Source organism: Rhinolophus hipposideros, assembly GCF_964194185.1.
Source record: "Rhinolophus hipposideros genome assembly, chromosome: 10".
NCBI classification, from domain to species: Eukaryota; Metazoa; Chordata; class Mammalia; order Chiroptera; family Rhinolophidae; genus Rhinolophus; species Rhinolophus hipposideros.
Genome location: NC_138056.1, coordinates 13,754,578 through 13,781,678, shown reverse-complemented (window position 1 = coordinate 13,781,678; position 27,101 = coordinate 13,754,578). Strand labels below are relative to the sequence as shown.

At 53.3% G+C, this 27,101-nt stretch overlaps 2 protein-coding genes across 2 annotated transcripts in view; both read left to right on the top strand.

Moving 5' to 3' along the window:
- CREB3L1 (cAMP responsive element binding protein 3 like 1) overlaps nucleotides 1–860 on the top strand; it is a 33,905-nt gene extending 33,045 nt beyond the window's left edge. Inside the window, exon 12 of the mRNA XM_081063108.1 lies at nucleotides 101–860. Coding sequence (XP_080919234.1) covers nucleotides 101–137 — 37 coding nt within the window. The 3' untranslated portion in view covers nucleotides 138–860. The remainder of the gene's footprint in view (nucleotides 1–100) is intronic.
- A 19,811-nt stretch (nucleotides 861–20,671) lies between these two features.
- DGKZ (diacylglycerol kinase zeta) overlaps nucleotides 20,672–27,101 on the top strand; it is a 28,852-nt gene continuing 22,422 nt past the window's right edge. The window contains 1 exon segment of the mRNA XM_081064732.1: nucleotides 20,672–20,971. Coding sequence (XP_080920858.1) covers nucleotides 20,811–20,971 — 161 coding nt within the window. The 5' untranslated portion in view covers nucleotides 20,672–20,810.

Below are 27,101 nucleotides of genomic sequence, written 5' to 3'. Positions count from 1 at the left end.
TCCTCCCAAGGCCTCATCCCTCCATGTCCACATCCAGCTTGCAGAGGGATAAGAGCGTCCTCACTGGACAAATCACCCCTGACTTCTCTTCTCTCTCCAGGGATCTGGGCCCAAACACCACCATCAAGCTCTCCTAGACTGTGCCAAGACCCAGGACACAGGACATACCCCCTGGCACCCAGAAGAGGGGTTGTCTTGCTCACTAACCCGGATCCAGCTTGTACCCCTGCTTCTTGGGGTCCCATCCCAGAGAAAGTGTTCCACTTCTCCCCAGCCCCCTTTACCCCAGATCTTGACTGGGGCCTCTCCTTTCTACCCGCTCACGTTTGGACTATTCCCTTGGGCCAACCACTCCAGTCTCCCCCCTCCCTCCCACAACCATCTGTCCTTCTCAGATAAACCACTTACTGGGCTACCCCCCTCCTTTCTCATAATGACCATCACGACCACTGCCTCCCTGGCCCCCATACACACATAAACACACACGTCAACATGCACACACACACACACACACACACACACACACACACACACACCCCTCACCCCCACCCACTGTACAGAGACCAAGAACAGAAATTGTTTGTAAATAATGAACCTTATTTTTTATTATTGCCAATCCCCTAAGATATTGTATTTTACAAGTCTCCCTCCTACCTTCACCCCTCCCTTGTTTTATATTTTACGAAGTTAGTGCGGGCTTTGCTGTTCCCTGGCCAGGGAAAGAGAGTTCTCCCCTCACCTGGCCTCCCCCTGCTGCTGCCCAAGCCGCTGGGCCTTTTTAATTGCCAAACTGCTTCATCCTTCAGCTCAGCATATGCTTTAAGAAGGCAAAAGTAAAAAAAAAAAAAAGATGCAGCATCAATTCCTGACTTTGTCCCTTTCTTCATTGGGGGAGGAGGGGTAGGTAGAACTGAGGGATGGGGGAGTGAGAAGGTAAGTTTATTTTATATTTTGATAGGGGGTGACAGGAGGTCGGGGTGTGGGGTATGGGAAGGCATTTTTATTGGGTTCCCTCTTCCAGCCAGACACAGAATTCAAACTAGCTGGTCAAAGAATTCAGCTGCAAGTGCCCCACCCCAAGGCTTCTCCAGGTACCTCCCGTTGCTGAGTATGGAAGCAGAGAGACATATAAGCCACCAAGTTGGCCTTCAGGGATGGGAACTGCAAGTACTGAGTACCTACTGTGGGACAGGTGCTGTGCTAGGTACTTTACACGCAGTACCCAAGTGGGTCCTCCTAAGACCTGGCAGTTTCTTGTTCTGGTATTCTTTGCCTGAACTGGATTAAAGGCACAGACTTCCCAGTAAGAAGAGCTGTGTTTGCCTCCTGGAGCTGTCTCTTGCTTGCTGTGTGTGGTAGGCACGATTCTAATATGGCCTCCAAGGTTCCTGCTCCCGGCATACGCGGTCTGACAATTCAATATGTGAACCCATCCTAGAAAAAATGCTACACACCTCATTGCTGAATATCACTATGGTCACCTTCGAAGTACTCTCCTTGGGAAGCTATACACCAATGCCAGCGCCCAGTCCACCCTTCAAAGCAATTTTGGAACTCTTTTTCTAGAATGGCCATCAGAGCTGTCATCATATTACACTAGATGTCCTGAATGTCATCAAAATGTCTTCCTTTCAATATTTCCCTTATCGTTGGGTAAAGATAGAAGTCACTGGGGGCCAGATCGGGTGAGTAGGGAGGGTGTTCCAATACAGTTATTTCTTTACTGGCTAAAAACTCCCTCACAGACAGTGCCCTGTGAACTGGTGCATTGTCTTGATGCGAGAGCCATGAATTGTTGGTGAAAAGTTCAGGTCATCTAACTTTTTCATGCAGCCTTTTCAGCACTTCCAAATAATAAACTTGGTTAACTATCTAGGTGATACAAATTCATAATGAATAATCCTTCTGATATCAAAAAAGGTTAGCAACATTATTGCAACACGTTTGCAAACTTAATTGTCAGCCCTGGCTAGGTGCCCTGTTTAATGCCCGCCCCTAGAGTATGGAGGGGACCTGTGAATATGAGGAGATGTTATTCCCATAATTAGATGACCTTTTATGGCAAAAGTAAAGAGATTTTGCAGATGTAATTAAGGGTCCCCAGTCAGAGGATTTTGAATTATTCAAAAGGGAGCTTATTCTGGGAGGGCCTGACTTAATCAGGCAAAAGCCTTTAAAAGAGAGACTGGGCTATTCCTGAAGAGAGTGTCTCCTGCTGGCCTTGAAGAAGCAAAGAGCCATGTTGTAAACTGCATGGAGGGGGGCCGCCTCCAGGAGCTGAGGGCCTAAGCGCTCCAGTGACGGATGAGGCTCTGAATTCTGGTAACACTTGAACAAGCTTGAAAGAGGACCCCAGCTCCAGATGAGACCTCAGCCCAGTCAACACCTGGATTGCAGCCCAGTGAGAGCCTGAGCCTTGCCCAAATTCTGAACCATGGAAACTGAGTTTATATGTAGATTGTTTTAAGCTGCCATGTTTGTGGTATTTGTTATGTAGCATAGGAAACTAAGACACTACGTAACCTGAATCTCTCTGAGCATCCATTTCCTCATTTGTAAAATCTGGATACAACTAACATCCAAAGCAGAAGGCTGTTGTGGGTATTCAATGACATAAATTATAGAAGGTGCTTAGAACAGGGCCCAACACATAGTGACTCGAGAAAGATTAGCTGTGCATTTAGAAGCAATATCCATACAATGGGGGCAGCTGGGTGGCTCAGTTAGTTAGAGCGCAAGCTCTGGACAGCAGGGTTACTGTTCGATTCCCACGTGGGCCAAAGAGCTGCGCCCTCCACAACTAGATTAAAGAAGAGCTGCCTCGGGCTGGCCCAGTGGCTCAGGCGGTTAGACCTCCATGCTCGTAACTCCGAAGGCTGCTGGTTCTATATCCACATGGGCCAGTGGGCTCTCAACCACAAGGTTGCCGGTTCAACTCCTCGAGTCCCGCAAGGGATGGTGGGCTCCATCCACTGCAACTAAGATTGAACACGGCACCTTGAGCTGAGCTACTGCTGAGCTCCTGGATGGCTCAGTTGGTGGGAGCACGTCCTCTCAACCACAAGGTTGCCGGTTCGATTCCTCAAGTCCCGCAAGGGATGGTGGGCAGCGCCCCTTGCAACTAGCAACGACAACTGGACCTGGAGCTGAGCTGCACCCTCCACAACTAAGACTGAAAGGACAACAACTTGACTTGGAAAAAAGTCCTGGAAGTACACACTGTTCCCCAATAAAATCCTATTCCCCTTCCCCAATAAAATCTTTAAAATAAAAAAAAGGAAGAGCTCCCTCTGAGCCTCTGAGCCTCTGGAGGGGCGGCCAGATGGCTCAGTTGGTTAGAGTGCGAGCTCTTACGGTTGCCAAGGTTGCCAGTTCAATTCCCACGTGGGATGGTGGGCTGAGCCCCCTGCAACTAAAGATTGAAAATGGTAACTGGACTTGGAGCTGAGCTGCGCCCTCCACAACTAGATTGAAGGACAACAAATTAGAGCTGAAGGGCCCTGGAGAACACACTGTCCCCTGGAGAACACTGTCCCCCAATGGTCCCCAATAAAATTTGTTTTTTAAAAAATCCATACAATGTACCAAGGGGCAGGCAAGGGTGCTCTCACAGCACAGAGGACGGTGCGTCACCCAGACTTGAGCAGCAAGGGCTTCCTGGAAGAGGTGATGTCAAAGCCTTTGGAAGTAGGCAGGAGAGAGAAAAGGGGAATTCCAGAAAGAGGGAACTGCTTGGTCAAAGGCCTCCAAGATGGGACTAGGCAGGAAAACTTCAAGGAAATTCTAATAGTTTAGAATAGCCTAAAGGTAGAGGGCAAGGATGTTAAGAGCCGAGACTGGCTGGTGATCAGGGGCCACATCCTGAAGGGCCTCGAATGCCTGGCTAAGGCATTTGGACTTGAACATGTAAGCACGATACTTTCATACTGAGAAGGAGGGCTAGGGTGGGGAGATGGTGCCTACACCAGCTGCCCACGCGGGGAAAAGCTGGACAAGGCAAGACAGAATTATGGAACCTCAAAACTGGCCATCAGGCCTCATCTATCCCCCTTTCTCCCACAGCCTCATCTTGACCACTTGTTGGGGACCTCACTGCCCGTGGCACCCAGCTTGCCTCACCCTAGCCCTGATGAAAAGTATGGCCCTTTCAGGGATCTAAAGAAGCAACACTTTATCCCGAAGGTGATGGGGAGCTACTGAATACTTTTAACCTAGAGAGTGAGAGAATCAGATTTGCCTGTCCTGGGGCTCTGCAGGGGGTATAGTGAAGATAAGCCAGATTCTGGAGACAGGAAATTATCAACAGACTTTGACATTAAATTTGTGTAACAGTGAGGAGGGAGCTGGGGACAGCATGTAGGTGTGTGACTTGAAGGCCTGGATGGATGATGTGTCCATTTACCAAGAGAGGGAATGCAGGAGGAAGAACAGGTTTGGAGAGAAAAAGGATTCATTTTAGCATATCTGGCATTTGAGGTGCCTGTAGAATGTTCACATAAACAAGTCAGTCTAGGGCTTGGGAAAAAGTGAACCCAGGTGGAGATTAGGAAATTGTCAGCATCCGGGTGGTATGTTAAAGGCTTGGGTCTGCATAAAGGGAAGAGAACTGGGGGAAGAACTGCAGGGAAGATGGACATTAAGAGACAGTAGAGGAAGAGGCCTGAACAAGAAGGCTGAGAAGGAATGATCGGGGAGGAAAAACCAGGAGAGATGAATGTTCCCCGAAACCAATGGAGGAGAGAGCTCCCAGGAGCCATGCTCAGGTGTCATATACTATCTGAGAGTTTGGGAAAGACGAGAAGAAGGTAGGAGGTCACCAGTGACCTAGGTTAGAGCCGTGTCTAGGGCAGAAGTGAGACGACCTGGGTGAAAGTGAAAACAGAAGGGACTGATGTGAAGATGGGATAGATGTGGTGGGGGGAGGACTGTACTTGAGCTCTTTCAGAGAGCTCAGCTGTGAAGCAACAGAGGGTGGTGACTAAAGGGGATGTAGGTAAGATCAAGGACAGTTTGGGTGTGTTCTTTTAGATGGGAGAGAGTCAACTGGTTATTCCTAGACAATAAAGAGCCGACACAGAGGGAAAATAAGGGATGGGGGTGGGGGTGAGGAAGTGATTCAGAGAGGGGGTGGAGAGGTCTACCTTGGACCTGAGAAGCCTGGAGCGAAAGGGAAGGCATTCTGTGAGTGAAGAATGTGGGGAGACAGGAAACTGAGGGAGACTCCTATGGCTGTGAAGTTTGAGGATGGGGCAATGGGGAGGGTTGGCATAGGAGCTGAATTGGGGGAAAGGGGAAAGTTTGAAATACTCATTCGGAGGAATAAGAAACAAAATTGACATCTGGTGTGACCCCTCGCCATTCATTCATTCATTCATTCAACAAATATTTATGGGGTTGCCCAGCACATTTCTAGCATTATAGCACAAACAAGAACTAGCTCCTGATTCAAAGGACTTGAAATCTCGCCCTTTATACTCCCATTATTGACTACTTATTGTATGCCAGGCACGGACTGAGAATTTTACATGTCCCACTTAGGAATCAAAATAATCTTAAAGTGTGAGTATTTTTACAGATGAAGAAAGTGGGGTTCAGAGAGGGGAAATGACTTGACCAAGGTCATGCATCAAGTGGTGATAAAGTTGGTATTGGAACACAGGTTAGTTTGGCTCCAGAGCTCATGCTGCCCCTCCAGCTCTCCAGCTCACCCCACAGCACTCCTTCCTTTCTCCCCCAGATGTCCTTTCCCCTAACTCAGTTTTCTATTCTTGTACCTGGTCCAAGAAGATTGGGGCTTCCTGGAGCAACTACCCTAGTGAGCCCAGGATTTGGCAAGCCAGTCAAAGTGAGGTCATCTGTGATCACCACCTATGCCTGTCCATCCAAAGCAGTCTGACCCACCTATGTTAGGATGCAAGGTTAATCCACTCCCATAAGCCACCTGTTGACATACCACCTCCTCAGGGCCATGTGTCACTGCCCCTGAGGGGCACACCCCCCATGCATCCCCAGTGATGGAACTACGGCCTCCGCACTCTATTATCAGCCCTGGCAGCAGGCTTTGTCACACACACACACACACACACACACACACACACACGTGACGGCTTTCAAGATGCCAGTCATCCTGCTCAGATTGCCACAATAAACTCTTTGTTACACCTGGAAACCAAAACTCTGGAAGCCAGGATAGCAGCTGTGGGCAATACCTGGAGCGGTGATGGGCCAGGGCAAAGTTCCAATTCCAGAGGCCAAATTGGCACCTGCTGTAGTTAACAGGTGACCTTCCGGTCACCTACTGGGGGAATGGGGGAAGGAGACAGGCTGGGAACTCACCTCCAAAGGAGCCTGAGCTGCTTTGTCATCAGAGTGGCAGTTAAGAGCGTGGGCACTGACATCTGCGTTGCACTTCAAGTGTGACCTTAGCACGTTACCTAACTTCTCAAAGCCTCAGTGTCCTAATCTGAAAAATAGTACCCACCCTCATAAAGCTGCTGTGAGGGTAACTGAAAGCTTGCACGGAAAGCTCTTAGCACAAGGTCAGTTATGCAGTAAACACTCAAAAGGCATCAGCAATTATTTTCTGAGTGCAGCTGACAGGCTGGAGACGTTCAGAGGATCAAGCTGCCACTGGGAGAGGCTGTAGAAGCTGGTCAGGCTGGTCAGGGTAAGGGGCCTTCATTTTCCCCTTGGATTCTTGGGAAAGGGCAGAGCCACAGATAAAAAAATAATGCAGTGAGCAGCTGGTCTTAAGTGGGGGAGGTATGAGGACAGAGGAGAGAAGCTTCGCTTTTAAAAGGATTGAGTGGGGAGTGCTCAGCAGGAAAGAGCTGAACAAAACACCAACCTGGAAACCCAGCAGCTAGGCAGCTGGTGAAGGAATGTCAAACCTAGCCAGCACTATCATAATTCATGGTGTAGGAGGCTACCCTGGGCTATGCTGCTTGGAAATTAGAAATCCCAAGGGCGAACCGATGGGCCACAATTAGAAGGCAGGGTGCCAGAGGGCCCTGCCCCTCCTCCTCCAGCATCAGGGCATCTTTAGAACTTGGCTTTAGGGAAGAAGCTCCCCTGTGGTCCAGAAGTTTAATGCAATTCCATTTAGCCGCAATGGGATTGTTAGACACAGAGAGAGGTGGGAGGCAGAGCTGAAGCAGGCCCCTTCCTGCCCTTTGGGAGCTTGCAGATGAGGGAAACAAGAAAATTCAAGGTTGCAACTGTGTGGCAGCCAGCATGGGGGAATGGGAAATAGCATGAGTTCTGGAGCCAGAAGACTTGGCTTTAAATCCTGGCTCCACCACTCACCACCTGAGCCATCTTAAGCAAATAAATCACTTAAATGACATTTCAGTGTCCTCATCTGTAACATGGAGGAAATGATAATATCTACCACCCAAGGTTGTGGTGAGAATCAAATGAGATGTTAGTTATTGTTAGAGTGTGAGGGGGAGTGCCCTGAGAGAGGCCCAGGAAATAGTTATGGGGCTGAAGGAGGGAGTGGGAGACAGCATCTACAGTGAGCATCAGGGATGGGTTCACGGGGGATGTGGCACTTGAGATGGGCCTTGACAATGGACAGGATTTCCATAGGTGGGACAGAGAAGGGCACCAACTCCAGGCAATGGCACAGAGCAGGACAGTCACTGTAGGGCTGATGAGAGTCAGGCGGCACAGCTGTCCCCCTTTGTAGCCCATTCTCTACCTGGGTGAGTCTGGTCCCTCCCACTTTCCTGGGCTGAGTGAATAGGGAAAGAGAAGACACAGGCTTGACGAGACATCTGGTGCTGAGGGCAAAAGGGGCTTGGAGGAAGAAGAGAGCCTTTCAACTAGAGCCATCCAGGGAGACTTCCTGGAAGAGAAGGAGGTATTTGAGTGGAGCCTCAGAATTGGAAGTACGTCCACAGAAGGAGATTTCAGATGAAGGGGACAGCCTGAACAATGCTGTACAGGCCTGATGCCAGTTCCCAGAATAAGGAGGCCCAGATGAGTAGAAGGAAACAGATGGAACCAGAGGATAGGGTGTGGGAAGACCAAGGTAGGCCTTGGATGCTGGGCTAAAGTATAGGCAAGGGGGAGCCATCCGCAGGGGGAGAGTAGTCCAAGGTCAACTTCAGAAAGATGAGTCTGAGTCAGTGACCAGAGGCCTTAGATCTGAGAAATTAACCAGAGTCCCACCCTTGTTCAGATGTCAAGTTCGGGTGATGAACACGCCAGGGACAAGGAGGAACCGTGGGATTTGGAGGGGGAAAAGGAAGAAGTCCAAGATGGACTCTCATCAGCGTCTCCTGACCCAGGAGGCTGATTCAATCTCTGGGAGACCCTGGCCCAGGAGCCTCGGCGGCGGCGGGTCCTAGGCAGCAGCCAGGCCTTGAGGAGGCTTAAGGACCCCAGGGTGAGGAAGTTTTCCATCCCACCCCCACCTCCAGCTGGGTCCTTCCGCCGGCAGGTTCCAGAAGAGCTCTTGCCAGTGTGACCAGCAATCAGGTCCATCCCCAAATTCAAGTCCCTGAGGACCTTCCCCTTCCTGTGCCCGTTAGCCAAATCCAATGGGGGCCTCTGAATTCCCGCGGCGCCGACGGGGTTAAAGCTGGCTCCTGTCACCGGCCCCGCGCCTCCCCCTCCACCTGCCCGTGGCTGCTGCGAATGCCGAGGCCGGAAAGCGCGGGACGAGAGTGTGTGGTGGGGGAGGATCGCCGCCGCTGAGTGACAGACGGGACATGATTGGCAGCTGCTGAGCAGCGGAATAGCGGGAGTGGGGGCGGGGGGGGCTCGGGCGGGAGCCCCACACCCGGCCTCGCGCGGGGGGCAGTGTTCTCGCCCACCGCCTGCTGTGCCGGGCGCGCTCCTTCAGTGCCCGGCACCGAGCTGGCCGCGTGGGGAGGCGCCCTCCTTCTGGACCCCGCAGGCTGGCAGGTGTCTCTAAGGTGACACTCCGCTGCGCAAGAGCGGCGGCGAAGGCAGGAGCGCGGTCGCCACCCCGGCTCCTGCTCCGCTCGGGCTCCGGCTCCAGCCGTCCGGGGGGCGCCCCAACAAGCACGACGCAGCACCCCGACGCCCACCGAGAACACCCCAGGGCGCGGGAGGATCCCAGCCGCTTTTCCCAGGCGCAGCGCCAGCGTCCCGTCGTCTGAGCCCCGGCGTCGAGAGGGAAGTGCGGGACCCGGCGCTGCCCTCCCTCCCTGCCTCGCGTCCCAGGGCCCAAGAGGAAGGGAGACTGAACTTGAGCAGGAGCCCGGAAAGGCCGCAGGAGCCGCGGGAAGAAGGCAGCCACAGGATGGCCGAGGGGCCGGGCGGCGGAGGGCCCAGCAGGCACGGGGCTGGCTGCGGCCGGGCAGCCGAGGAGGTGGTGCGGCGACGCTGCAGGCGGGGGGAGGAGGCCGAGGTCTCGCAGCCCTGGCCCGAGGGACCCTGGGGCATGGCTGCTGAGCCCCCGGTGGAGGAGCGGTTCCGCCAAATGCACCTACGAAAGCAGGTGTCTTACAGGTAAGGAGAATGGGCGCCGCGGGGAGCGCAGAGCCTGGGACCACCCCCCTTTTCAATCGACATTCATTAAGTGCCCGCTGTTTGCCTGATGCTGGGGATTCAGAAATGACTATCAAGGAGTCTCTGCCCTCCGTGTGCATGGGAGAGGGCGAGCTGCTGGGACCCCTTCTCTATATGAACCGTGAAAGCCCTATTCATTCAACGTGGAATTACTGATGCCAGCTGGGTGCCAGATACTGTACTGGGCAGTGAGGGGAGATGTAACCAAGACATGATCCTTAACAAACCTCAACCTGCCGGGGAGAGCTAGGAGACACCCTGGCCCTCCTGGAGGAAACAGGGACTCCCTTTTCATTCAATAAGTCTTACCTGAGCTTCCCTATGGACTGCCCCTGTGCCAGGCACTGGCTTGTGGAAGGGACTGAGATGCTCCTTGCACTACTGTTGAGACCCGCCTGGCTAGTGATAGGGAAGGAATCTGCTGTTGGACATCTTTGCCCCAGCAGGCCGTCACTGGCCTCCTTGGTGGCAGATAACCTCACACCCTCACCTGGCATCGTCTTAATTAAACCATCTTTTGCTTGTGAAAGATTCCCAACCTCCTTGGTCCTGCCACCTCTGCCTAGGGCTTCCCTAGAGTCGGCCCCAGAAACCACTTGCATGACCTGAGATGGGAGGGCTGCCCCTCAAACAAGTGTGGGTAAGTTACATAGAGAGCGAATCTGTAAAGGGGTTGGAGGCAGGGCGGAGGCGGCGGCCATACCTTCCTCCTCCTCTCCCAGACATCAGCCTCAACTTAGACTTGCTGCCCCTGTAAAGCCCCTGGCCCAGAGTCACCTCCTTTGGAGGGTCCAGAGGGCACACTGAGGCATCTGCAGTTCTTGAAGCCATCAGCCTGGTTAGAGAGCACAACTTTTCTGTCTGTTTATAACCACGAGGACTAGGGGTGTGTCTGAGGCTGTCCTGCTTCTCCCAGGGTCTTCTGGGAAGGTGTTTCATAAAACCGGCCCAGCTCTGGGAGCTCCAAGGGCCCCAATTTTCTTAATAGCTATGAAGCCATCAGGCCTCCATCACTTACAGGAGGATGGTGAAGGGGAGAGACTTCTCCACCATGATGAAGTCAGATGCTCAGAATAAATGGGGAGTGGGTTAGGTTCCCATGGGTCCTACCTTCGGGGGTATATAAGGAATCAAGGGTACACTGGGCTCCACTACCAAGTTCTTCCAGAACACCATGCTGAAAGGAGGGCATTATCTATCCCATGCTTTTGGCTGGAGATAGAAGAGCCCTTGAAAATCCCCTGGGGGAGGAGAGAGCAGAGAGGTGACTGAGGAGGGAAGAGGAGTTGGGAGAGCCTTAGAATGTAGAATCCTAGAAAAAATAGTAGTTTGGGAATCAGGAGACCTGGCTTGAATTCTCTTTTCTGCCGGTGATTTGCTGTGTGTCCTTGAGGTAGACAATATTTCTCCGAGTCTCAGTTTTTCACCTGTAACATAAGTGGGTGACCCCAGGATTTTCCTTGGCTGTGGATCAAGGACAAAGAGCATCTGGAGCTGAAAGGAGGCCAGAGTGGAGTACAGGCTTAGAGAACAGGAAGCATAGAAAAATTAAAGGTCTGAGATGGAAGAGGCTACACACACACACACACACACACACACACACACACACACACACACGGAGGCAGCTGTAAGGGCTGGGATTCTCCTAGGGTGGTTCCTGAATGGAGGCCCCTCCACGGCCAGACCTGAGGCCTCTACTCCCTGAGGATGCAGGGTAACTAAGCGATGGCTCCTCCGTGGCTGTGAAGGGATCAGGAGACCTCCGGGTCCCCCGTGTGAAGGCTGCAGAAGATAGCCCCAGGGTGGGCTCCAGCAGTCAGCCCTGGACAGATCAGCCAAAGTACCTCCTCACACCAGGGTTAGGCCAGGAGCCCAGTCTTAGGACCAGAGCTGGACAAGGAGTCAAGTCAAGGAGAGCCCCTTGGGGAGAGGGCAGAGGAAGCCCTGTGAAAAAGAAAGCAGCCCTGGGCCCTCAAAAACCTTTCCAGGCCCAGGGGACCCCAGTGGAAAAAGCCTTGCTTTCTGGCTAAGCTCTCCCATGAGCTTGCATTTCTGAGTGGCCTGATGACTGATGCAAGCTCTTCTTTGCACAGGCCTCCCAGGGCTGGCAAGAGCTCAGGCCCTTTTCACATCCTCCACTTGCCACAGTTCCATGCCACTCTGGCTCACAGCTAAACCTCCCACCCTGCTGTAAGGAGTTTCTAAGAAAAGCAGTTGAAAGCCCTTCACAGAGAGAAAGGGCTTTTGGACAGAAATGCGGGGGCAAAAAAATTTTGAAGGCGAGGGATGGAAGCGGAAGCTGGATTGAGGCCTGGCTGCCTCTGACGTAGGTGAAGACGGGGGCTTTCAGCAGGACAGTAGGGATGTGGGGTTTCTGGAAAACAGGTTTCCTTCACCCCACAGCCCGAATGAGGGCTGGAAGCAGCTCTGGCATCTGCTTCACGTGGATGGAGAGATGGCAGGTCTGTGCCAATAGAACTCAGGGGTGTCAGGGTGTGGGGTACATTTTGTGTCTGCATCTGGGTGTGAAGTAAAGGTATGTCCCATACATTTGAGGAACTTCTAAACTATCAGGATTGGGCTCAAAAGACCATTGGAGAGTAGTGTCCAGCCTGGAAAAGCCAGAGGGGTACAAGGGACACTGGGTTTGGTCTGAAAGGACCAGTCACAAGATGCAGAGCTTAGACCTCTGGAGCTCAGCCCAATGGTTCCCAAATAGCACTCTGAGCCCTCAGATCACCTGGGGGGGGGGGATCTCTTTTAAAATCATTTCTAAAGCCCTATCCCTGGAATCCTGACATACGGAGTCTAGGGTTGAGCCTGGGCATCTCAACTTTGAAAACCTCTCCCAGGTAATTTTGATAGTCAAGCAGATTTGGAAACCACCAGTTTCATCTGTAAAGAAGCTGAAAGGGGTGGGGGGGGGGGAACAAAATGTGAGCTGAAAACATTGGGGTGTGATTGGCAGGGGGCTTCCCTGTGTTGGGTGCTGTTTTAGTCCTAGCAGGGCATTGAAGGAGGCCCAGCTCCTCTGTCTGGCGTTCTGGCCCTGGGCCAGGCACTGCATGACATGGAAGTATGGGACATGGTCCCTTTCCTTGACAAAAGTATGATTCAGTACAAGGCCAGACAGTAAATACGTTAGGCTTTGCAGGTGACATGCTCTCTGTCACTCTGCTCTGCCATTGGACGAATATGCTAACGAATGAGAGTGGCTGGGTTCCAGCAAAACTTTATTTATAGACGCTGAACTTTAAATTTCATATCATTCCACTGTCACAAATATTATTCTTTTGCTTTTTTCCAACGATTTAAAATTGTAAAAACCATTCTTAGCTCACAGCCTTACAAAAACAGGCAGCAGGCTGGATGTGGCCCATGGGGCCTGGTTTGCCAGCCCCTGATCCCGCAGAGGGGGTAGGACAAACACACGGGAAAGACAGCTGACAGTGGGCCTTGGGAGTCAACCTGGGCATCGGGCAAAGGACACATGCATTCCACATGCAGTGCTGGCATGAGGGTCAGAGAGACCTGGGTTCCAATTCCAGCCCTGCCCCTTCCTGGCTGGCTAAGTCACTTTCACCTCTGACCTGTTCCCTCATATGGAAAATGGGAACAATAATACCTGCTCAAGAGTGTGGCTGAGGAGAGTAAGGAAGATGAGTGATGTAAAATTCCTGACTCATAGCAGGGCTGAGACACAAGTTAGAAGATCTTTTGCCCCTGAGAGCTGGACCTCCTTGTGGGTTTGGGGGTCCAGGAAGGCCCCTGAAGGAGATTAGCCCTGAGCAATGGATGAAGGTGAGACCCGGGGGTGGCAGAGATTAGCAGAGACTAAGAGCATGGGCTGAGCCTGTGTGCAAGTCCCAGCCTGCAGTCCTCCCTCTGTCCCCTCCACCCCTATAGGAAGGCCTAGGGGAAGCGTCTGGGGGTGACAACTGGCAGGGGAGAGTGCCCCCTGCTGCAGGCATACAGCGGCGGGTACACAGCTCCTCCAGGGAGGGGCACCTGATCCAACTCTCCCTGCTGCTATTTACCAGAAGCTAAAAATAACCCAAGAGTGACAGGGAGATGGGGCCGATTTGTAATTTAAATAGCAACAGGATAAAGCAAGGAGCTGCAAGAGATCACATTCTGTCCTGAATTAAAAATGCAAAAACCAGGGGCAGAAAGCTGAGCTGGAGCTGGAGGAGGGGGCCGGCTGCCAGAGGAAGCTGGAAGCTGGGGGTTCTATCCATTTTTCTTCCTTTGGGAAGGGCGGGACCTGGGCCCAGCCAGGAACTCCTTCCCCCACAGGGACCTGAGGTTCTTACTGACTAGTGAGTCAAAGGCCAAAGAAGACAGTGCCCGGAAGTGGGGCCGGGCTCGTCCTGAAGTCAGCAGAACAGGGCTTGGGATCCCAGAGACAGGGTCTTATCCACCCGATTTTGACACAGGGTGCTTGGGACATGCCCCCAGCAGCTCATGCTGTCCCCCACCTGCACCAGGGCGGACACAAGCCATATGGGCATTTCAAGAGGAGCTGGGAGGATCAGTTAAACCAGAGGCATTTGAACAGGTTCTTCTTTATTGTGCTTCTGAGAATTCAACCCATGGACCAGGCAACCGGAAGCTGGGGTTGGAGTCTTACTTTTGCCTCAATTGGTGCAGTTTCAAGGCAGAGCAATTCAGAGAGCCCCCCACCAAGAGTCCAGGTCCCAAAGACAAGGGTTAGCACAGGCTGAAGAAGACCTCTCTTCAAAGATACACAAAGGCGGTTGGGAAGGCATTGGGACTAAATATGGCTTCTGCTGGGCTCCACTGTGCTTGACTAGTGCCCTTGGCCTACAGATATTTGGGGAAGGAAGGCTAAGTAGGGTGCATTGGATAGGTGGGGATATGCTCCCCTTTGGGCAGCATTTTACAGGTGAGAAACTAAGCCTCAGAGAAGGTAAGCAATTTGCTAAGGTCACACAGCCAATAATGGGTAGAGCTGGGATCCAGCTCAATTAGTTTTCACTCCAAAGCCTTTTTCACTTTGTTAGGTTTCCCAGGGCCTGGACTTTTCATTCTTAATGGATGTTTTCTTTTGGCTCCGTACTAAGTGCACATATGCCGGGGAGGGACAAAAGGACAGAGGGTGTGGAAGCTGAAAGGTGGTTCTGCATGCAGTCCTGGCTTATGAGCCAACAGATACAAGTGAGAGGTTTGGAGGACAGGAGGCCTGCTTATTCTGCCCTGGGGGCTTGGTGCTAAGTCCAGGCTGGAAGCAAAGGAAAGCTCTTTAGGGCAGATACAGCTAACCCAGAGTGAGGGGAGAGCCCCCCAGGCTCCTCTCACCTCCAGTCTGGGGACCCGGGAAGTGCCAAAAGACAATTTCCAAGGGAAATCATGGTTTGAGGGACCACGTTTGACTGCTGAGCTCCCACAGCTCTCTTGCCCCAGTGGGAGAGAGTCACCAGCCTCTCCTCCAATTTCTTCCTGCGCCTGACTTTAATGAGGCTGCCGGAAGAAGCCTAATCAAATTTTCATCTGTCAATAGCCAGTGGCACCTGCAGGTACCTCTGTCACCTCTATGGGGACAGAGGCCTAGCACCTGAGCAGGGCCAGCGATTAGCAGGTGTTCTTGGGCTCTGGGTTGCCTCCAAGGGCTTCAGCAGCTACCTGGATCACAGACTTAGCTACTAGAGAGGAACTTGGATGAAAAAAATCCTCATGCTTCACCGCAGACACTCAAGCAAACAGGAAGCCAGTTCCCCTCCCTCTGCTCAGCTTATGGGAAACCCGTATTCAGCTCATTTCAACTTCCATAGGAAGTTGCTGAGCACATACTTGCACCCAGCACAGAGCTCTGAGCAATATAGGGTTCAAGAATCCTGTAAGGAGACAAAACTAATGTACTCAGAAGGTCGCATGATACAGGAATATTGTTGGGAACAAAAGTGTCAGAGATAAATCAATATGGTGGGAGTGCTGGCTCTGGGGCAGCGTTTGACACTTAGTGGGTATGTATAAAATATTTGTCAAGCGAATAAATGAGTGAAAACCTACAGATCCGGGAAGGTGATTCAAATGAAACTGTGAGAGCTAAATGAGATTTTAGAAGTTATCTGGTTCATCATCCAACCCAGAGATGTGAAGTCACTTGCCCAGCGTCACACAGCAAGGACTGAAATCTGAACCATTGGACTCTAGTCTGGGCCTCTTTCCACCTTCCCATTTTTGTTTTTTGGGCTGGGCCTTTGAAAGATGGAGATTTAGATTGGCCAAACATTATGGGCAGACAGGGCCAGGACAGCAGCATAGGCAGAATGGAATAGCAGGGGTGAGGGCGCATATTAAAGGAAGTGTGAAAAAAGAGGGAAGAAATGTTTATTGAGCACCTACTGTGAGGCAAGCACCAGCCTGGTGTGAGCTGAAAGAAAATCTCTGCAGGGAAAGCCTGGGCAAAGAGGCAAGAAAGGAGGGAACGAGAACATAAGGAGCCTTGAAGGTCAGGCCAAGGAGGCCGGCTTGGCTGGTTTTGGGAGCAGAGGCTGTCCAGATCGTGGGTTGAGTGTTTGGTGCCCTGGTACATTTCTTTTCCCCAGCTCCCACTGGCTCATCCAGGCCACAGAAAGTAGAACACGTCACCCTCTGGGGCCTCAGCAAAGCCCAGAATAATTTTCTTACCCAGATTTCTCTTCCTGTGTGTATCTGCGTGGATTCTGAGGGGTCCCCAGCTCCCCAGTTCTGGCACATGTTGTCCTAGGAACTGCCAAGGGCATCCTCCCCAGCCCTGCGCACCTGTCCCTTCCAGCCTTGTCCTCCCCACCCCACCTGGAAAATATTGACAGCTTCAAGGAGTACAAGCCCAAGGGGACCCTGGTCCCACAGTCAGGACTGCTGTGCTTGTCAGAGCCTCCAGCCTGCCCCACTTCCCCTCCAGGAGCCACATTTCCTGCTCTCTGCTGCTCCAGGGCTGCCAGAAGCCTCTGATGGAAAACAAGCCCAGCCCCATTTCCTCTGTTTAACTGCTCAAACTGCTTGCAGAATCCCTGGGAGAGGAGCACAGGGCCCTGCAACAGCCTCCTTCTAGAAGAATCCTTGGTTTGGCTGGCAGAACCTCTGATGGGCCACAGCATACAGGACCTGCCTTGAGGGATTCAGAGATGATAGGTTGGAGGGAGAGCTGATGGAAAAGGAGGTGCCAAGGCTCAGGGGCATGACCTGGCCATGTCCCCAACTCTAGAGGAGTACTGGGATGTCTTATTTAAGGGCACAGATTCTTACTTCCATCACTTACCAGCTGGGTGACCTTGGACAAATGAGCATAGCAGTTCTATACCTCAGTTCCCCATATGTAAAAGGAAAATAATAGGATCTACCTCAGAGAGTCATTACAAGGATCCAAAGATTTCTGGCACAGAAGTATCCAAGAAATATTAGCTGTAGTTTTATTATTACTGAGCACTAATCATTCCTACCATGGCATGATTTATTAAACACATATTTATTGGGAAACATTATGTTCCAGTCATGAGGGACACAAAGGTGATTACAGCCCCAGATGGAGGTTTCTAAGGACAGGAATGGCATCATGCATATTCCTGTGTCTGCAGGTTCTGCAGCGCAAATGTTTATTGAACAGAACTGACACCATTTCTGTCCTCGAGAAATTTACAGCTTTCCTGGGGTAACAAATATATAGAGCTAAAAACAAAACAAAACAAAAAAACTAATTATAGAGCAGTGTGATTAAAGAGTGCTGAAGGAAGGTACAATTTCCATTCCACCACCAACCTTAATAATAAAGATAAGTGTATGCCTTACTATGTATTTGCCAAATCTTTATGATGGCCTCAAAGTCCAAAACAGTGTAGCCTTTTTGCTGTTCTTCAAACACATGAAGTATATTCCTTCCTCGGGGCCTTTGCTCTTTCCATTCTTTCCACTTAGAATGCTGTTCTCCTGGATGGTAATGTTTGCTCTCAATTCATTCAAGTCTATTTTCAAACATCAGCCTCAGAGAGGCTCTCCCATTCCCCCCTACCTAAGGGATTCACCCCAACGTCATTCTCTTCCCCCTTCATTTTGGCTCCACTTTTCTCTATAGTACATCCCATCAACTGACATTATTTTATATATTAATTATTTGTTTCCTAGATGTCTTCCCTACTAGAATCTAAGCTCTATGAGTTAGGGCCCTGCTTCCTTCCTCACTGCTATGCAGTCTGACGCACAGCAAGCACTCAATAAATATTTATTGAATTAATTCATTTATAAACTCTTTCACCTCTTATTTAATCCTCATGAAACTCCACGAGCTCAATTATTACTATCGCTCCCCTATCATTTTACAGATATGAAAACGGAGGCTCACAAAACTCCCTGACACACACATTCATTGGTTTATCCGTTTATGTCCTACCTTATTCCAGAAAGGTTTAAGGTGACTCAGTGAGGTAAAACCTCTCTGACCTGATCCAGGTCATACAGCTGGTAAGTGGCAGAAACCCACTTAGGACATGACCCACATCTTCTAGCTTCATTCTTGCTCCTCTTTCCACTCTAACACCGTCCCATGCGCCCGACCCTTATTAAATGGTGCAATGCTCACAGAGGTGTTAAGGAGAGAGAGTTGTGTGGTGGGCTGAGCACCGCTCGTATCCCCCTCCCCCCACCATTACTCAGTAGTTGTGATGCAGTGGGAGACCTCAGCTAGACCAAGAGGTGAAGATTGGAGAGGTTAAGTGGAGAGGAAGGCCAGGCTGGGGCCAAGGTTCGGATTCCAGCCCGGGCAGGCCTGGTCGCTGCCTAGCAGACTCTGACACTTGGGGCTGTCTCCTGGCTGCTGGACTGGGCTTGTTCTCACCTGCCTCTTGCTCTCCTGTGCAGCTCTTCTTCCCAGCCAGCCTCCTTCCCCAGCCAGCGGAAGGCGCCTAAGAGGACTGTGGTCCTCTACTGGGGCAGTCAGCGGCCTCTCGCAGGGCCCCCTGGTCAGGAAGTGCCAAAAGAGGAAGAGAGTCGCCGGCAGGATGAGCGTACTGGGGGCTGGTCACAGAACCAGGGGAGGCTGAGATGAGGCCACAGCTCTGGGCCCCGCGGAGGCGGTGGGGACGGAAGAAGGGGAGCGGCCGGGGGCACTGAGGCAGATGTGGCGCTACCGCTCCTGGGACGTGCCACAGATCCCAGCCGAGAACTCCCAGACACAGTAGGTACTTGGGGTGGCCTGGGAATGGGCGCCTCCAGCCCTCTACGTCTTTTATTTGGGATGGGAGATTGTGGCAGAAGTGGGGTTACCCACCCATGGTCCAGCAGCTCTACAGAGGCTCAGAAAAAGGCAAAATGGTTCTTGGCAGGGTGAGGGGAGCTCTGATGTTTGAATTATTCGGGTATAGTGTGGTGGAGGGCTGAACTCACAGGAGGCTAAGAGCTGAAGGCACAAACAGGGGGATCTGGGAAAAGGAGCCCACACAGGAATGTGGCCTTGGATGCTATAAGGCCTTGTGCAAACTCAGTGGGGACTTCAGCTCTTCGCTCAGAGCTTGGTGTCAGAACCATTGGAAAACTTCCTCAAAGGGGCCCATGCACCCCAGGAAGAGTGTCAGGCCCACTTGGGGACTTCACTGCTTTTCCCCTGGCGATCCTGGTACCTACTGCTAGCTGGAGGGCTGGTGCCCCACCTACCTGGTCAGAACTCCAAGTCCACGAAAAACTTTAAGGAAACTGGAAGAAGGTTCTGAGCTTCTGGGTGCTGTTTCTCAAAACGGCAGGCTTGCCTACAGATCAAAGCCCTCACCATTGGCTATATGTGGCTGGCTAAGGCTGGAAAACAGGCTGCCAGAACCCCAGAAGAGAAGGTGAAAGTGAAGGTGACACAGGATGTGGCTTTGCAGTGAGGAGCACTAACAGAAACAGCGGGCAGCTGATGTGGGCATCAGGGTGGCAGGGTTCGGGAGGGAGAAGACCGTACTCTCCAGCGTCCTGACCTCTCTTTGTCAGCCCTGCAGAGGCTATCAGAGGCTGCTCGAGCTGCTGATTCACGAGTGCTCGCTGTGCCACCACAGGCGACTGCCCTGGTTCCAATTGCTTTCCTTATCTTTAGAGGGGACAAATTCTGCTGCCCTTGGAGTGTATTTGTGTGTGTCTGAGAGGCCTATTTCTGGTGGGTGATGTGTATGTAGGAGGGATGTGGCAACGTGTAAGCATTGTCCTGGGGGAGTATTTGTATATAGGAGAAAGGCATGTATGCTCTATGTGGCTGTGTATGTTGGTGAATGAGTGTGCTCCTTATGTGTATGTATTTATGAGTGTGTAAGAGGTGCACAGATGGTTCCTGTAGTGTAAGAGATCTGCAGGTTTCATTGGATATTGTGTTGGGGAAATGCTATGTATCAGGAGTGTGCAAAAGGGTTGGAAACAACTATGAGTAGTTGTGGAAAGATGAATTTATATGAGAAACGTGTATGTTCTTTGTTGGTGTATGAGAGGGTCACTTTGGTGTAAGTGATTTTGGTCCTAGTATATATTAATATTTCTGAGTGTGAAAGGCTGGGGTGGAAATTGTTCATTTGAGTAATAAATGAACGTAGTTGTGTGAGAGGCGTCTTTGTTCTGTGTGTATGGGGAGCACTGTGTGACTTTGGTTCCCGTGGGTATGATTTGGGGGAGCCAAAGGGGTAAGGGCTGGTCATTGTATGAACGGCTGTGAGCGGGCACTGAGTGTGCCAGAAAGGTGTCTATTCCGTGTGACTGTGGGAGAAATGGTGACAGCCGCCCTCGCGGGTGTTCACTAGTGACCAGGTAGGTTGGTTGGTGGGGGGCTTAAGGGGAGGACAATATTGTATGTGTCTGGGTGTGCGCAGGGCGGCTGTGTCAGGCGGGAGATTCCGTGGGGTCCAAGGCGGACCCGCCAAGGCTTGGGGAGGCGGAGCCTCGGTTGCCCCGCCCCTCAGTCCCGTCTCCTCAAGGAGGCCGAGGCGGGTTGCCGAGCGGTGGGCTGTCGGCAGAGGGCGCTGCGGGCCGGTGCGGCCGCACAGCCGAGGGGGCGTGCTCGGCAGCGGGCAGGCAGCAGCCCGGCCAGCTATGTGGGGTCCTGCTGCCGCGGCTGGCGGCACTTCCTGGAGCGGTGGCGGCCGCTTCCCGGGCACCTGGGCGTGGGGTGCGGGGCCGCGCGGCGCGGGGCGGGCAGAGCGGGCGCGCGCCATGGCCGCAGCGGGCGGCGCCGAGCCGGTGTGTTGAGCCCCGGCCGCCGGCCCGGCATGGGCGTCTCCCGCGGGCCCGCCGCCGGCCGGGGCTAGGGCCGGATGGAGCCGCGGGACGGCAGCCCCGAGGCCCGGAGCAGCGACTCTGAGTCAGCCTCCGCCTCGTCCAGCGGCTCCGAACGCGACGCCGGTCCCGAGCCGGACAAGGCTCCGCGGCGCTTCAGCAAGCGGCGCTTCCCGGGGCTTCGGCTCTTCGGGCACAGGTGAGCGGGGCGGGCGCCTGACACCGGGAGGCAGTCCTCGGCCACCTCGGTGCGGACACAGTGGCGGTCTCCCCCGGGCTCCGGCGGCTCGGGCTGTCCTGAGGTTGGCTCTGCGTGCGGGTCATCCGCCAGCGTCTCGGCACTGGGACCGAGCGAGGGTCCTTCGCTGGCAGCGGCAGCTGAGCGCGCCTCCTCCGTGGTACCGAGGCAGGGTCAGCTTTCAGCTCTCCAGCAGGAAGACAGAATCACCCCAGCCCCCTGGCAACAGCAGGTAGGGCCCCAGGACTGGTCACTCATCCCTTCTGGGCACTGATAGAACAGGGTCCCCTCGGTGGGGCCCCGTGGCCGACCCCCGCCGCGTGACATCTGCACAATGGCCTCGCTGATACTGTCAGGACACATGCCTGTCCCGGAGCACGGGTCACTGATGAGTCGCTCAGCATTTTACGCCTCTCCCTAAGGTTGGGGCTGCCTGGCCACCTGTCCGACAGGAGACCCCAACCTCTGCCTCCTCTCGGCAGTAGGCGTCTCTCCCACTCCCGCCTTCCAGTCCTTCCCTTGTTGGGAAAGGGATGGTGTGGGCTGCAGTCTGGAATCTGTGCTGACTGTTCAGGCTTCATCTTGCCCCCTCCCCCAGCACGCCAAATGTCACCATCTTGTGCCTGTGACACGACTTTGACCAGGACCTTAGTGAGGACCTGGGGGGAGGGTGTGGAAAGATTGAGTGCAGGCAGCTCATGGCATATGTGCTGAATTGGCTGGGAACCGCTTCCTGCCACTGCAGCCCTGCGGTAAGGTGAGGGAAGGTGGAGCCCAGGAGTGACCCCACCGGGCTCCCTGGACTTTCTCCTGACCGCCTCCTGCCCTCCAGTGGTGGAGAAGCTTGCAGCCAGCCAATCAGCTAAAGACCCCAGAACCAACTCAGATTGGACTCTGAGCCCTTGGGAGTCTGCCCAAGGCCTCCCTCTCACTTTTCTTCAGTTGCCCAGGCTTCCTAGCATTTGGCCTCTCTGAGCTTTACCTTGTCCCTTCCCAAGGTAGACTTTGCCACCAATAACATGGGCACTTTTCTCCTGTTTTGTCGATTGGCGTTCCTGTGATGCTGACCTATGCCCTCTGCTTGCCTTACCCTACCCAGCACCCTGCTCTTTGCACCTGCACTGCTGCCAAGCACACCCAGGGGTTTGGGTCCTCACACTGGCAAGTGGAGCTCCGTAGGCTCTGTGAGCCACGCAGGTTTCAGTGTCATATAAAACAGGGCAGGGAGCAAATCTTCCAGTACGGCTGTTTTGTCACCCACAGCCCTGCAAGATGGAACAGTTTACACTCAGCTCTGCAGGATGTAGCCTCCAGTGTTCACAGGCTTCAGCGGGGCAGGGAGGGGCTCCGCCAAAGGCTTCCTGTCCCTGCCCACAGGGTACCAAGTGTTGGGCCATTCTGACCTGTGGCTGTGCCTCTTCTGAAAGGCACAGGTTTGTGCCTGTAGGGATGAACCTCGGGCACATTCAGGAGGAAGAACAAGAAACAAGAGAACCAACAGGTACCTGTACGTAATTCTCTAAAAAAGCAGGACACATGTTATTTCTCCGTTTTTATAGATGAGAAAAACACAGGCTCAAAAACAATAAGTAGTTTGCGCAGAGTCACATAACAAGTAAGAGGCAGAGATGGAGTTGGAACTCTAGTCTGATTCCAAACCCCATATCCCTTTCTCGATACCAGCTTCCCAAACAGAACATCACAGTGACCTGTGGAGCTTTAGGAAGTACAGATTCCTAGATCTTACCCTTGGCATGTGTGACTCATCGGGTCTGGAGGTGGAGCTTCCAAGTGTTTCTAATGTTCTACCAAGTTTGCCAACCATAGTATTACATCACTACGTAATGGGAATGCTAAGTGATCCGACAGGCTGCTTAATGAGAAGAAAATCAAACAGCATCTCTGGAAGCACGGAAGGAGTGTCCCTTGCGTAGTAACCCTGTGCTGGGGCAGTGGGGCATTCAGAAATGAATATATTTGGAAAACCCAGTAGAGTCAGGGAGAGGGCAATAGGGGAAAAGACTTTCCCCTGACAGGCTGGGAGCTCAGAGAATCAGATGCCATTGGGGCTGCCTTCCTGCCCCTTGCTTTGATTGGAGGGAGCAGGGACAAACGTTTGGACCAGTGCACCTGCCCTGGGCACTGCCCCTTTAATGCTGTTTCTTTGGTCCTGCCACCTTTCCTGGTTGCCGGTCTCAGGTAAAAGTCCCCAGCGTTCCAGCTGAAGCCATCCCTCCATCTTTTCCCCAGGCTCCATGTTCATTCTTAACCTTGTTGGGTGTCCACCCTCTGCATTTCTCCGCCCACCCTCCCATACACACCTCAGACCCTGGGGCTGAGGGTCCTGATGAGTGACTCGACAGTGGCTAGAAGAGAGCATCGGGATAACATGGGTTGCTGATGGCTGCTGAAGCCGTCTTGAGAAGTCTGCATCCGGGTCTTGGCTCAGTGAGAGTTCTGCAATCAATTAGCTCACTCTGCTGTGGACTTGAAGGGTAGTGATGGTCCAGTCAGGTAGAACAGTCTCTGAATGGCAGCCTATTTGGCATCTTCCTTAAGAGGCTCTTCCTTAAAGCCCACCTCAGCCCCCCATAACTGGCTTTACCTTCTTGGAATCTAGGGAGCAGTTTGCCTTCTCATTGTTAGCCCCGTAAGTCACAAAGGTGAGTCATGATTCTCCCCAGCTCCATTCCGCCTCACCTGTCCTTGCTTGGGACCCATCAGCCCCCTCCTGGACGAGGAAGTACAGACCCTGCCCTATCCCCAGACCAGCTGGCTTTTCCTCTGTCCTTACCATTCAGCTTCTGCTGGTCTAGGAAATGCTCAGGAGTGGAGGGAAGACTCGCTTATCCTTTGGCCTTGTTGCACTCCAGGGGCATCAGAAATTCCCTGGCACTTTACACATCTAGCCAGAGGGTGCCTCGGCCTGCAGAGCCCTGGGAGCCTGAACGCTGGCTCTGCCACCCCTGCCCCTCATTAGTGCTCAAAGTCATTAGTTTCCGGAGGTCAGGAAATGCACCTGTGGAACAAGTTTGAAACAATAGGTCCCATTTAGAGGTGACGCCACATGGCCCCAAGTGAGCACGGTCCCAGGCTCCAGGCTGGCTGAGGGTGCCCACAAGGCAGCCTGAGCAGAAGCAGCCCCGGTTTGGGGTGGTTTTGCCATGACTGGGAGGGACGTGTCGAGGGGTGCTCAGAGACGAGAATCCCTGTCCATGGTGCCGGCATATCTGGCACAAAATGAACCTCTTTGAGTGGTTTGTCTTGCTCAGGCTGAAACTGGGAGCAGCCCGGGTGGCCAAGGGAAGGGAGTGCAAGGCAGTCTCTGGGTGTCCACTGGTTTCGGAAGAACTAGGGACGTCAGTGAGCTGAGCTGTGCATTAGTTCACCTAACTCGGCCTGCTCCTAACCGACGTCCTGTGCCAGTGTGGAGCTGGCCAAGGTTGAGAATTGGGGTGGGACTCTCTCAAGTCTTCCCTCTGCTGCCACACACCCACCAGAGCCTCTGGCTCACAGATCCAGGAGGAGATGGGTAACTCTTGTCAGTTTCCCCTCCATGCCATACTCCGGAAAGATCAAATTTCAGGGTGCAGAACCACCCAGGACTCTCAAAAAAGAGAGCACGAGGGTGGGTTCCTCCCAGGCAGGGACAGAAGAAAGACTGAATGACCCTAGTCAGAAAAAGCCTAGGCCCTGGGCAGCTGGGGTGGCGAGGAGAGAGAGAAACATGCCTGCCCGCCTTGGCTTCCTGGAGCCCTGCGATTCCCCAGTCCCCTCCCAAGCAGAGGAGGAGGGGAGTGGGTACCCTAGCCCTGAGGCTTGACCTGCGCTGGATCCTAGGAGAAGCAGAGGTTGGGTCTCTGTACCCCCACGAAGGCCAAAGAGAGTTGCATGGTCCGGAAGCTGAGGGAACTTGCCCTGCAGTATCCTAGACCGACACAAGGGGGCGACAGCCACCATTGTGGGGAGGGCAGGCGAGGAGAGATTCTTCCTGCTAGTCTACTTGCACCGAAGACCCATAGACACCTCCTACTGGCGAGTTACCTGATACTCTGGCTGCCGGGGTGGACGGAGCCAATCAGAATGTGGCAGAAGGCAGGTAGAGCACGAGCCACATCGCCGGTCCCCACCCCGCCTTGTCCCTGAAGACTGAGGCCCAGTGGGGTGTCCTTGACTGGGCCACAGTCTCACAGCTAGCTAGGGGGTTACGTGGGGCTGCAGTGCTGGCCCCCTAAGACCAGGGTCGTGTCAGTTCGTGCCGCATCACAGGTCGCCCAAAGCCTTCCGTGCTCTCGGAGAAAGTCTCGTCGGGCACCTTTCGCCCTGCCCTCCGCCTCTCCCGGAGGCTGCTGCAGCCCGCTGAGCAGTTCTCAGTCCGCCTGGGGCCGGGGGCAGTGTGGGTAAGAAGGGCGACGCTGTGCCTGCCTCTAGGCTCACCAGCTCCCTTTGTTCCTGGGTGGGATTAGCAGGGCGCACTTCTGGGTGGTGCCAGGCACTCATTGCTGCCTCTGTGTCAGCCCCACCCCCTGGCTGCCTGGCTGGTGCTGGGTTACAGGTAGGAGCCTTGGAAGGCCATTTCAGAGCAGTGGCCGAATGCCCTTGAGGAGCTGTCATTCTGCCATCGTTTCTTTTTGCCTCCTTCCTTGGCTGAGACAGCAGAGGTAAGGTTAGGTGGCGGAGAGCAGGTTTGAGTTCGACCAAGGGCTCTGTGGCCCAGGGAGAGAAGGAGGAGGCTGAGATGGGTACTCCCACCCTGCCCCCTGCGTCCCCTTGCATCCAGGTGAGTGACGTACCAGCTCATCTTTCTTGGCAACTAATAGTTGCCAGAAGCTTATAAATCCATCAATCACATGTAATCACAACCTTGCAGTTGGTTTTATTCCCATTTTATAGAGGAGAAACCAAGGCTCAGAGAGATCAGGGGCCAGGATCACACAGCTCTCACTGGAGCCCAAACCCAAGGATCTTTTCACAACAGCAGGCTGCCCTACTTACTAGCACTCTTTTCTTCCATTCTTCTTTCTTCACATCCCCAAGCTGGTGGAGCCTGAGAGGGGTTTGAGGGCTCCGTGCAATTGAGTGAGAGATTTTTCTATCGTGTAGGAGTGGAGTAAGATCCATGAAGCAATCTTCTCCTGGACCCCGAGGGAGAGCTGCCACCAGGACCCTAACTTCAGGGGGAGCATGGCTCTGCTGGGGAGATCCTTGAGTAGGGAGGCTGGGGTTGTAAGCAGTTGTCCTGTGGCTCCCTGGCTGGATCTGGAGGGGAGGGCAAGCCTGTGACCTTTTATCTTGCTGTCACAGCACAGGGAGTAAAAGATTCACTGGATGTGTTTAAAGGAGCCCCTGACACCACCTTGGGCTCAGTGGGTGGCCTGAGGCCGGGGGAGAGGTGCTTAGGAGGAGAGCACAGCACACTGGGCCTTATTTGGACCCAGCACCTCATGGTGAGAGGTCTGAGGACAGGGGGAGGCCCCCTCCCCTTCCAGGGCAGGGCCTCCTCCCCCTGGCTCCTGGCAGAGCACCAAGGCAGAGCTCCCACAGAGAGGCCTCTCGCCTGGCAGGGCTGAGCCCAATCACAGCACACGCCAAAATAACTGTCTGGGAGCCTGGGCCTGCTCGCCCACGCCCCAGCATCTCTCAGGTTAACAGCTTGCCTGTCTCTCCACCCCCTTCCCCAGCTTGCTGACATTTTACTGAGGCGGGGGTGGTTGTGAAAGGGGGCAAGCTGGTTCCTGCTCCCCAGCCCACACAGACACACCACTGACACAACCTGCTCCCCGCTCGTCCTCCTCTGGAAGGCACCCTTTAGGTGGAGACCTTCCTTCCGGCCCCACGGACGTGGGGTTCCTCCTATGACACAGTGTGAGGAACGCACTCGGGGTTCCATGCCATCCATGGAAGACCCAGGGTAACCTCAGAGAAATGTTATCCCCCTGGGAATCTTTTTTTAAAAATTGTTTTAAAGGATATTGTTTTAAAGCATTAAATATTTTACAACTAGAAAAGTCTACAGAATCATGGAACACAACGACTTAGCTTGCTCAGATCTTCCCGTTATGGTGTATTTGCTTTAGATAGAGCTGGAGGC